Source organism: Macaca thibetana, chromosome 15 (assembly GCF_024542745.1).
Source record: "Macaca thibetana thibetana isolate TM-01 chromosome 15, ASM2454274v1, whole genome shotgun sequence".
Lineage (NCBI taxonomy): Eukaryota > Metazoa > Chordata > Mammalia > Primates > Cercopithecidae > Macaca > Macaca thibetana.
Window position 1 is genome coordinate 74,793,868 of NC_065592.1, and position 12,562 is coordinate 74,806,429.

At 38.6% G+C, this 12,562-nt stretch overlaps 1 protein-coding gene across 11 annotated transcripts in view; it reads left to right on the plus strand.

Moving 5' to 3' along the window:
• KIAA2026 (KIAA2026 ortholog) overlaps positions 1-12,562 on the plus strand; it is a 133,971-nt gene that overhangs the window by 79,521 nt on the left and 41,888 nt on the right. For 5 of the 11 annotated variants that reach the window (XM_050761680.1, XM_050761679.1, XM_050761681.1 and 2 more), the window contains 2 exons: positions 2,428-2,615; positions 3,965-8,233. In XM_050761680.1, the coding sequence (XP_050617637.1) occupies positions 2,428-2,615; positions 3,965-7,590 (3,814 nt within the window). In that variant the 3' untranslated portion in view covers positions 7,591-8,233. Of the gene's footprint in view, positions 1-2,427; positions 2,616-3,964; positions 8,234-10,113; positions 12,115-12,562 lie in introns of those variants that run through there. The other 6 variants (XR_007719885.1, XR_007719884.1, XM_050761688.1 and 3 more) reach the window with 3 other exon arrangements.

A 12,562-nucleotide genomic window follows, 5' to 3' on the forward strand; every position in this document is an offset into this window, starting at 1 on the left:
CAGTGAGCCAAGATCGCTTCACTGCACTCCAGCCTGGGCAACAGAGCAAGACTCTGTCTCAAAAAAAAAAAAAAAAAAAAAATAAAGCCTGGGCAATATGGTGAAACTGCATATGTATAAAAAATACAAACATTAGCCAGGTATGGTGGTGCATGCCTGTGGTCCCAGCTACTCAGAAGGCTGAGGTGGGTGCATTTCTTTTTTTTTTTTTTTTTTTTTTTTTTTTTTGAGACGGAGTCTCGCGCTGTGTCACCCAGGCTGGAGTGCAGTGGCGCAATCTCGGCTCACTGCAAGCTCCGCCTCCCAGGTTCACGCCATTCTCCTGCCTCAGCCTCCGAGTAGCTGGGACTACAGGTGCCCGCCACCACGCCCGGCTAGTTTTTTGTATTTTTTTTTTTAGTAGAGACGGGGTTTCACCATGTTAGCCAGGATGGTCTCGATCTCCTGACCTCGTGATCCACCCGCCTCGGCCTCCCAAAGTGCTGGGATTACAGGCTTGAGCCACCGCGCCCGGCCAGGTGGGTGCATTTCTTGATCCTGGGAGGTGGAGGTTACAGTGAGCCAAGATTGTGCCACTTGTACTCCAGTCTGGCGATAAAGTGAGACCCTATCTCAAAAAACTAAATTAAAATTGAAAGTCTTACAACTAGTAAGTAACAGAGGTGGGACTTAAAATCTAATGTGCACAAATAAGAATGTGTAGTAAAAATAAATTGGAGAACATGACCAGGCGTGGTGGCTTATGCCTGTAATCCCAGCACTTTAGGAGGCCAAAGTGGGCAGATCACAAAGTCAGGAGTTTGAGACCAGCTTGGCCAACATGGTGAAACCCTGTCTCTACTGAAAATACAAAAATTAGCCGGGTGTGGTGGTGCGCGTCTATAATCCCAGCTACTCGGGAGGCTGAGGCAGGAGAACTGCTTGAACCCGGGAGGCAGAGGTTGCAGTGAGCTGAGATCGTGCCACTGCACTCCAGCCTGGGTGACAAAGTAAGACTCTGTCAAGGAAGGAAGGGAGGAAGGGAGGCAGGGAGGGAGGGAGGGAGGAAATAGAGAACATATGTTCATATTTCTTTTTTGAATAAACAACACTAAGGGTGAAAGTTGAGGATAGGGTAGAAAACTTCGTTGAAAACAAAAGGAATAATAAAGGATCTCTAAAATACTAGATGTTTCCATCTCTAGTTTCTCAGAAATAAAGCTATTATGTTTTTATATGAAAAGGATCTCTGTGAAAGATTACTTTTCAGCTTTGTTTTCCTAGGCTTAATTTTAAAAAATATTTCTATTAAGACTGAAGGGTTTAGATACAATTACTCCCAGGATTAAGTGATAGATTTGTTACTCTCTGTATGATAGTCGCAAAAATAGATACTGGTGCTTAGAATTTCTGGCTTAAACTTTTAAAAATGACCTTTTAAGATGTGTTATAGTCAGTAATTTTAAGACTCTCTAATCTGTCAGTGCAGCTAGAAAAAAAATTAATTGTTGTCTCATTTAATTGGTCTAACAGCAATCTTTATAAAGATGATCAGGCCAGACACCATGGCTCACGCCTGTAATACCAGCAATTTGGGAGGCCGAGGCAGGTGGATCACAAGGGCAGGAGATCGAGACCATCTGGCTAATACGGTGAAACCCTGTCTCTATTAAAAATACAAAAAATTAGCTGGGCGTGGTGGTGGGCGCCTGTAGTCCCAGGTACTCTGGAGGCTGAGACAGGAGAATGGCGTGAACCCGGGAGGTGGAGCTTGCAGCGAGCCAAGATTGAGCCACTGCACTCCAGCCTGGGCAACAGAGCGAGACTCTGTCTCAAATAAGAAAAAGAAAAGATGATCAGATGGTATGTTCAAATCTGTATTCTGAAATTTGCAGGTGTGTGTGTGTGTGTGTATTTTTTTTTTTTTTTTTTGAGATGGAGTCTCGCTGTGTCACCCAGGCTGGAGTGCAGTGGCATGATCTTCGCTAACTGCAACCTCCACCTCCCGGGTTCAAGCAGTTCTTGTCCCTCAGCCTCCCGAATAGCTGGGATTACAGGTGCCTACCACCACGCCCAGCTAATTTTTGTATTTTTAGTAGAGACAGGGCTTCACCATGTTGGCCAGGCTGGTCTCAATTCCTGGGCTCAAGAGATCCGCCTACCTTGGCCTCCCAAAGTGGTGGGATTACAGGCATGAGCCACCATGCCTGGCCAGATACATATAATTTTTTAAGTTTCAAGTTTCTTACGCCTGTACCATAGGTTCTGTCTTCCTGAGCATTGGCAAGACTGAACTAAGCATTTTAGACACACTTTAAGATTAAAGCATAACTTCTAATGACTTAATAAAAAATATTTCCATATGTAGTTTAAAATGTTAAAAGTTAGTTTAGATTTCAAGAATTTAATACATATGTATTATTTGTTATGTTGGGCATTTTATTTCAGGAGCCGCCTAAAGAAAGACTATGATGATTTCAGAAGACAACCTGATCATGATAAATTTACTAGAGAACTATGGACTACTGATGAAGGTGAAGGAGATCTTGGAAAAGACTCTCCTAAGGGAGAAATCAGTAAGTCTATTGACTTAACAGAACCTCTGGATATCCTGGAGAAAGATCACTTTGATTCAGGTAAGCATTAAACCTTTTTTTTTAAATCAGCACAGAAAGCACAAAGAGAAGTTTTTGTTTGCTGTGAAGGCAAAAGATAATATGGTCAATGAAATGCATTCATTGGAGAAATCTGTTATGTTTTGAAGAAGTACTGTCCACATCCTTATAAGAAGTTTCTACTAGCCTAGGCAACATAGCAAGACCCCATCTCAACAAAAAAATAAATAAAAATTAGCCAGGCATGGTGGTTGCATCCCTGTAGTCCCAGCTATTCAAGAGGTTGAGATAGGAGGATCGCTTGAGGCCAGGAATTCAAGGTTACAGTGAGCTGTCCACTGCTTTCTAGAGTGGGCAACAGAGCAAAATGCTGTCTCAAAAAAAACAAAAAGTTTCTTGGAGTCATTATTACATTTCTAGGAGTTTCAGGAGCCAGTGCTTCACTCCAAACTGTAGGCCTGTCATTGCCCATTACAAACCACATGCCCTTGATCTGTAATCCCTTTGAAATTGGTTCATGCTCTTCTTTTTATTATTAGTATTTTTGAAGCATTGTATCTGAGATTTACTTTAGAAATAGAATTTGACAAGTTCTTAATATTGTGAAGATTATTTTTTGAGGAATTACCAAGGTTGATGGCCTAATGAGACCAGAATGAACACATCATTTTAATAAGGATAAAGGGCTGGATTAGATTACCTGTAATTCATTTCCATTTATCAGATTACATTATTATGTAAATCTAGTTTAATGACTTTCTTTGGTTATATAGAGGTTAATATGAAAGTATGTGGTTAGAAATGCATTAACCTGTTGTTTTCAATCTTTGGCGAATAAGAGTAATGTCTTATAAACCTAGTTTGACCGAATATGAACATAAGTTTTTTTACTATAAGGGTGAACATCAGAAAAAGCTGGATATTTTTTGTCCTTTAGAGTCTCTAGAAATAGAATAGGTTGGAGAACCACCTCTCTATGGTATCAAAATGTTCCTAGCTAGAAAAAGAGAACTAGATTCCTTTCCAAATTAAATTCTGAGCCCTGATTGTTGACTTAGGTGTTTCTAATGAAACAGTTTTTTGCACTTACACTGGCAGAAGAATTAGCAGAATTCTTGACCAAAAATTTTGACCAAAAAAATGTTCTCAATAATAGGTTATTATTGGGCATGGTTATGATATCTAGGTTATCATGTCAAAGATGACCTTACCTTTATCTTCATCAGTGGTGCTAAGGCTTTTGAATCACCCTGCAGTAGATTTCTTAATACATTGCCCACTCAAAGATTCACTTTCTTTTTTACAGTTGATGTTGTTATTATTTAGTTGCTGTTTTTTATAAACAAAATGCCTATTTTTATAATTTTCAGATGATATGAAGTTGTCAGAAATAGATTTTCCTATGGCTCGAAGCAAGCTGTTGAAAAAGGAATTACCTTCAAAAGACTTACCGAAGACACTGCTTAAAACACTTAAACGACAGTCCAAACAGACTGGTTATGTGGATGACAGCACAAAAGAGCTTTCTCCAAGGAAGAAAGCAAAGTTAAGCACAAATGAGACAATAGTTGAGAATCTAGAAGGTAATGTGCAGATTGACTGTTTCAATGAATCAAAGCATGCAGAGCCATCATTTCCAGAGTCATTTGCCTCATTGGATTCAGTACCTGTGTGTACTCTCCAGAAAGGGACCAAACCCATTCAGGCTTTGCTCGCAAAGAATATTGGGAACAAAGTGACCTTAACAAATCAACTGCCTCCTTCCACAGGTAGAAGTGCTTCTGCTGTGGAAAAACCAGTTTTATCTCCTCCAGAAGCAAGCCCCGTAAAGCCAGCATTGACCTGCCACACCAATACAAAAGGTCCTTTACAAATGGTATACAGAATGCCCTGTGGCCAGTGGTTGCCAATAGATCTTCAAAATAGCTCTGTAAAGATTCAGATGCAGCCTGTGGTGGATCCTAAAACAGGAGAAAAAATCATGCAGCAAGTTCTTATTCTGCCTAAGAATTTTGTGATTCAGCATAAAGAAGGAAAAGCAGTTGCAAAAGAAATACCACCACTTCAACAGAAAGGTACAGAACAACATTGTTCATCTTTCACACAGACAACAAATAGAAATTCTTCTTTAGCATCAGTTTTTGTCAACTCACCAGGAACTGTTTCTACCCAACTACCAAATACAGTTTTCAACAAAACGATTACACCTTTATCAAATGTAACTAGTGCTAGACCACAGCCTTTGTCGCCTGTAACCTCTGTAAATAACTTATTAACACCATCAGTTAAGACTAGCCAGAGTGAGGCAGGAAAAACCAAGAATGCAGTTTCAGCAGCCACATTCTCCTTGCCCAGTGCTTCACCCACCATTTCCTCCACAGGTCAGCCTCTGTTATCAACAACAACACTAAATGGGTCTACAAATCCTGGTAGTTCCTTCAACTGTTTTGCACAACAGACTGCTGATTCTTCTGAAGCAAAGCAAGAGCTGAAAACTGTGTGCATAAGAGATTCACAGTCAATTCTTGTTAGGACACGAGGTGGGAACACTGGAGTTGTAAAAGTACAGACCAACCCAGATCAAAATTCACCCAATACTGTAACTTCAAGTTCAGTTTTCACTTTTGCTCCTCAGCTCCAGGCATTTCTGGTGCCAAAATCAACAACTTCTTCCTCTGCTTTTTCACCTGTAGCTGGAACAACTACTGCATCTAGTCTTTCACCTTTCAGCCAAACACCGGCTTCTGTTTCCATTCCAGCTAGCTTGGCTCCATCTATGGGGAAAAATCTCAAACTTACATTGGGCTACCCCACTGGCAGTGGTGATTTGGGCCACATGATAGATAAAACTTCACACATGCCCTCTTCTCCCTTGAAGTCCTCTGTTTGTTCTAGCACTCTACTACCATCAACAACAAGTAGTTCAGTAAGTGTAATTAGCATATCAGCAGCAAATTTTGGACAAAACAATGCAAATATTATTCATACTCCAACTAAACAGCAACAAGTAGATTATATCACAAAAAGTTACCCTGTTACAAGGTCAGAAGCAACAGCAACAACAAATGGAGATGTAATCAGTGGGACTCCAGTTCAGAAACTTATGCTGGTATCAGCTCCATCTATTCTTTCTTCTGGCAATGGAACTGCAATTAATATGACACCTGCACTGACATCTACAGGTGTTTCTGCCCAGAAATTAGTTTTTATTAATGCCCCAGTTCCCAGTGGTACATCAACCCCGACTCTTGTTGCAGAATCATTAAAACAAACTCTTCCTCCTCCATTGAATAAAGCATATGTTAAGACTCCAGAGCAACCCCAGATAGTACTGATTCCATCTACAGTGGGCACACCAATAAAAATAAATTCATCACCAGCTGTGTCTCAGATAAAAGATGTGAAAATTGGACTAAACATAGGTCAAGCAATTGTAAATACTTCAGGCACTGTGCCAGCTATACCGTCAATTAACATACTACAAAATGTAACCCCAAAAGGAGAAGACAAAAGTAGCAAGGGCTATATTTTGCCATTGTCAACAAGTGGTAATTCAATTCCAGTAAGCTCAAATTTTGTGAGTCAGAATATTACCCCTGTTAATGAATCAGTGGTTTCTGCAGCAAGAGCAGTAAACATGCTTTCAGTTACCGGAGCGAATTTATCTTTAGGTTCCCTTTCAGTGACCTCAGACTCTGCTTCAGCTGGGACACGACCTCCTGTTTTAGTCAGTGGAAATGATACCTCTTCGAGAATTATGCCTATTTTGTCAAATAGACTTTGCTCATCAAGTCTCGGAAACACTGTGGCTATATCAACTGTGAAAACAGGACACCTTGCATCATCTGTTCTGATTTCAACTACACAACCAGTAGTGTCTCCTAAATGTTTAACATCAGCTTTGCAAATTCCTGTTACGGTTGCCTTACCTGCACCTGCGACTACATCCCCCAAAATAATAAACACAGTTCCACATTCAGCAACAGTACCAGGAGCCACACGTTCTATATCTCTTTCTAAAAGACAATCTCGGACTTCGCTCCAGTTTCAGTCACCAGGGATTTCAACTACAGTGCCAACAAATGTAAACACAAATAAACCTCAAACTGAATTGTCATCCCTTTCACCAAGTCCAGGTAAAATAGTTAATATTTCCAATTTTGCTTCTCTGCCGAACCAGCAAGCTTTAGTAAAAACCCCCAGTTACAGTTCTGCTCCAGGTGGCGCTACCATTCACACGGCTTCAGCACCATCTAATGTAACTAGTTTAGTTGGGAGTCAGTTCAGTGAACCTTGTATTCAGCAAAAAATAGTCATCAATACCAGTACACCTTTGGCACCTGGTACTCAGATTATGATTAACGGAACCCGGTTTATTGTTCCACCACAAGGTCTTGGAGCTGGCAGCCATGTTCTCCTTATATCTACTAATCCAAAATATGGAGCCCCCTTAGTTCTTAACAGCGGCCAAGGCATTCAGTCTACGCCAATAGATAACTCTACCCAGAAGATTACACTAGCGTCAAATAATTCTTTAAGTGGGCAACCTCTACAACATCCTCTAAGAAGCCCTACAAAATTTATAAACTCTTTTGGGAATGCAAGTTCTATACCCACAGTACATACATCACCACAAATCATAAACACAACTGTTAAAGTTCCTGTTCCACCTCCTGTACCAACAGTATCTCTGACTTCAGTAATTAAGTCTCCTCCAGCTACTTTTTTGGCTAAGACATCTTTGGTTTCTGCCATTTGCCCCAGTAATCCTCCACTGCCAAGTAGCACTTCAGTGTTTCATTTGGACACACCTGTCAAAAAATTGTTGGTTAGCCCAGAAGGAGCCATTTTGAATACCATAAACACTCCAGCATCTAAGGTTTCTTCACTCTCTCCATCTCTCTCTCAGATTGTATCTGCCAGTCGAAATCCTGCGTCTGTCTTCCCTGCTTTTCAGTCATCGGGCTTAGAGAAGCCTGACACAGCTGCATCTTGAATTTAGACTAAAAGAGCCAGTTTTTAAATAATGGGGCATTGTTTTGACTCCCATAAAAATTTTAAATGTTTATTATACTATTGAAAGCATACTATACATAGTTGTGTGTGTGTGTGTATGTGTGTGTGTGTTTTAATGTATCTTTTCATTAGCTTGCAACAAGGCTTTGTTTTCTTGGGGAGGGAAAAATCTGTTTCATTTCACTTGCTGTTCTGAGGAGGGTTTCGAGATTCTGTGTTTAAAGTCAGGATTTACCTGTTTGTAGAACATAAAGTGAACAAAGTTTGAATAGTTTAGAGTAAGCTAGCCTTTTGCACATTTACATTGACATGTTTCTTGAATTTGGACTGTTGCAGCATATCTATGATATGGTATTCTGTGTCATTAGTGAAATCTTATTTTTGTTTCTGTAAAAAATATATATATATTTATGCATTGTGAAAAATGCAGTCCATGATGTAAAATTGTACATATTCCAGAATCCCTAACAACCTGTACTAAATATATGTACAAAGAACTATGCTGTCTTATTTATGTTTTGTTTACATAATGTATAGTTTTTTAAGTATTTTAGTAATTTTGGACCAGTGAACTGTTAGCAACAATGCAGAAGAATCTGCATGTAATAAACTGAGTTGCTGTATTTCTTTGTTTGAATACCATTTTTAACGTGTGTTCTTGTTCCATTGAAAGAATACAGGATGTAATTGAAGATAGTCCTTTACAAGAAAGAATTAAGGCTGGGAAATCTGAATTAGGGCTAGCATTTGTACTGGCTTTCCAGCTTACAAATACTACTTTCACTTAGATCTTGTGAGTATTTCAGAAAATTCCTTTTTTTTTTTTGACTCACTTGTTGCCCACCCTGGAGTGTAGTGGTGCAGTCTCAGCTCAGTGCAACCTCCTCCTCCTGAGCTCAAGCCATCCTCCCACCTCAGCCTCCCAAGTATTAGGTTGGTGTGTAAGTAATTGCGGTTTTTTGCCATTAGTGGCAAAAATGCCACTAATGCCAAAAAAAAAAAAGTGCCACTAATGGCAAAAAACCGCAGTTACTTTCTCACTAGCCTAATAGCTGGGACTACGGGCATGGGCCACCATGCCTGACTAATTTTTTAATTTTTTGTAGAGATGGTTTCACCATATTGCCAGGCTGGTCTTGAACTCCTGGTCTCAAGAGATCCACCTACCTTGGCCTCCCAAATGCTGGTGTTACAGGCATGAGCCATCGCACCCGAGAATATGCCTTGTTTTGAATAAAAGGTAGCTTTTAGCTTTATTGGATCTTTATATCCATTATCTTGAGCTACTGAATTGTATACTCATCCTTCCATTTACAATGTCGTTAAACTTCATCACATGAAGTTATTGTTGGGTGTTGAAAATGATATGGAAGCATAGGCCTAAAGATTTCCTTTGAGACTACATCAAAGTGTATTTGTTATCAAAGTGGAGAGGGTAGTGAAAATATTCCTAGAAAGTCACTAACGGCTCTCAAAAACGGCTCTTTATGCTCTTAAGTACTTTTCCTAGTCATGTTTATACTCTACTCAATCACTCTCCCCCTTTTTCTGTCAGTTAAGAAAGCCCTTGGAAAGTGGGTGATGTTTCAAGTGTATTGCATTGCACATAGATGGTGTTCAATAAATGAATGTATTTACCTACTCAGCTTTTTAAATGACCCAAAACTGTTTGCCTTTTGTCTCAGAAGAATTCTCTAAACCACTTTAAGAAACTAATTTACTGAATTACCTATGGCCCAACTTTAATCCCAGTGAAGGACCTAAACTAATTAACCACTAAATCTCTTTTTTTTTTTTTTTTTTTTTTTTTTTTTTTGAGACAGGGTCTTCTCTCTTGTCCAGGATGGAGTGCAGTGCTGCTATCTCAGCTCACTGCAACCTCTGCCTCCTGGATTCAAGCGATTCTCCCACCTCAGCCTCCTGAGTAACTGGGATTACAGGTGCGTGCCGCCATAGCCTGGATAATTTTTGGATTTTTAGTAGAGATGGAGTTTCACCATATTGGTCAGGCTGGTCTCAAACTCCTGACCTCAGGTGATCTGCCCACCTCGGCCTCCCAAAGTGCTGGGATTACAGGTGTGAGCCACTGCGCCCAGCCACTAAATCTCTTCTAACCCTTAAATCCAAAATTCTAATATGACCTTCAAAGCTCTGTGTGATCTGATGAACTTCTGATGTGATACTGAAGTCCCCACTTAAAGTTTAAAAAGCTCTTCAGTCTGTTCCCACCTACCTCTCCAGCTTCATTTCAACCTATTCTCCCTCTTATTCACCATACTCTTAATTTTCTTTTAGTTTCTAGAAAATTCAAGACACTTCAGGGTCTTCCTAGATGTCCTCTTTGACCTAATGTTCCATTACAGGTTCTTATTACGTGTTATGTAAACTCCCTCTCCTTGTCATACCTCAGCCAACATTATTATATTGTGCAGTCACTCAGACTGAGAACAACATAGCACTTCTTCAAAACTGTAATTACTTGTTTGAAATTATTTAATTTCAGGAACCTTATCAATCATCATCATCATGCCAGCATCTGGCACACTGTTTTCAATGCCTATTTGTTGAGTAGGTGAGTGACAAATCTAGATAACCTCTTATTTAAGGTCTAGTTTACTTTTTAAAACTAATGCTCCATTTTTTAAACTAGAAATTTGATTAATGGGTTTATATCTTCAAAAACCCAGATTCCTTTCCTCCAGTTTTGTAGATCATGTGGATGTCTGAGATCGTGGCTAGAGTACAAAGTTAAATTCCTGAATTCATTGTGTTTAGTGTTATTAAGAGTTCTGTAAAGGGCATCTATAAAGGCATACATGAAAAGGAAGAAATGTCACAACAGTGCCACCTGAAAAGATTTGTGGTACTGGAGGGGCGTGTTTTTATACTTAGTATAGAATTAAGCCATTTAGATATCTGTGTTCTGTATCACCTAAAATACTAAGTTAAAAGATGCTGAAATAGCCTGCCTCCTTCTGGTGTATTAGCGCTTCCCTTTCCTCTCATTTCCTATGGTTTTTCCTGCCCCCACAAAAAGTTTTTTCCTTTGTGATTAGTTTTATATACATTTATATACACATACATACACACACGTGTAATATTAAATAGCTGAAGTCCTGCTCACATCCCAAGTCTCCAATTTTATTGGTGTATTTAATTAGTTGAAATAGTTTTATGATTAAAGTAGTGATAGCTAGAATATGTACACTAAAATCAGTGGAAATGTTTGCTTGATCCAGTAGGTCAACTTAAATTTAGAATTTTTTAACATTAAAAGCTTGAGAAATTGGCATATTCTGAAAGAGATCTAAGAAATTTGATAGGGATTTTAGTTAGCCAAAATTACTAAAACTTAGAAATGATAGTTTACTTGAAGTCATTCCAGAAGTAGTTTTGCCATCAACTGAGCTTATTGGCTTGTTGTTACTATAATGCTATCATCTGCCCCAGTTATTCTTAAACATTTATTCTGCAAGCATTTACTATCCACAGCATGGTGTTTGATGCTTAGAAAAGTTGAAGGGTATGGCATAGTTTAGAACATTCTTATAACTTGGAGTGAAAATGCGAATGTGAGAAACATAGTTAAAAATGTATGAAGCAGTATTACAGAATCAAATGATGTATGTAATCATCTTAATTACTTTAAGAATGATGTATGTAAAACATTCTTAAAGTAATTATTGAACAAATTCAAGGCATCTACCAAAGTTGTAAATGTATTCTACACACTTATTGAGAACTATATAATGTAGAAGATGTTGCAGGAACAATACAGATGAGTAGGATTCCATCCTGTCCTCAATACAAAAAATAATAAAATAATAAGAGGAATAAAGAACTTATTGTAAGAACTTAGCAGGGAGTTTCCAGAGAAGGTTTCATGTAAGAGGTGGCATTTGTGCTATGACTGCAAGTACGTTTACAACTGGGCCCACAAAGCCTGAGTCTAAGAAAAGCACAAAGAGCATGTAGGGAACACAGCAGTTGAATTTGAATGAAATGCTGTAGGTTAAGAGGACCTATAGGGAATGATTAGAAAAATAGGTTGAGCTAGCTGATAGAGGACTGAAAAATATTCTGAAAGTATGAAGCTTTTGAGCAAAGGTAGTAATAGTCAAACATAAGATGGGGACAATTACCTTGCAGGATTGCTATGAGGTTAGATGAGATAATTTACCTAAAGTACTTAGCCTATTGCCTACCACATAGTAAATACTTAAATAGTAGCTGCCATCATTGACTTTACCAAAGACAGGGAGACCCGTCAGGATATTAGGTGGGCCAGAAAAGTGGTGTGGCATAATCAGGTATCTAGTAATGCTAGGGATGAGACAACCTGTTGAGATTGAGAAGGATAAAGAAGGTATTTTAAGGGAAAGCTTTATTTTTGACTGCATAAAATTTAGAAATATTTAAACAGCAAATAATATCATGAACAAAGTGTTACCTCCCCTAAATCTATGAATGTAGTGCTAAACTAATAAAAATACTAATAGATTTAGTTGGAGGGTATTATTCTTTTTTTGTTGGGTTTGGGTGGAATTCTCTCTATTAAACCTAAATTTATTGAGGTAAATACTGTTACACACATTTCTTGTAACAGTTCGTAGCATATATAAATGACCTTTATTGATTTATTTATCTCCATGATCATACAAAATTCAATTATGGTTTACATAATAGTGAACTATTTAATTCAGCCTAAATACAGTACTTAAATGGACCTGATTCTGAGAGTCTCATGGAATGGTCTAATAGTCAAGAATTGTATTAAAACCATCTAGATTTGTAAAACACCATCTTAGGAATTGTAATTCTTTCGAACTTGAATTTAAGTAAATGTAGCATCAACTAAGAAAAAACAATAAAAAGAGATTAAATTATTAAGTAAAGAAAACACGGTCATGTGTCCTCCAGTATATAGTTAGGAGTTGGTTGCTGTAAACCTG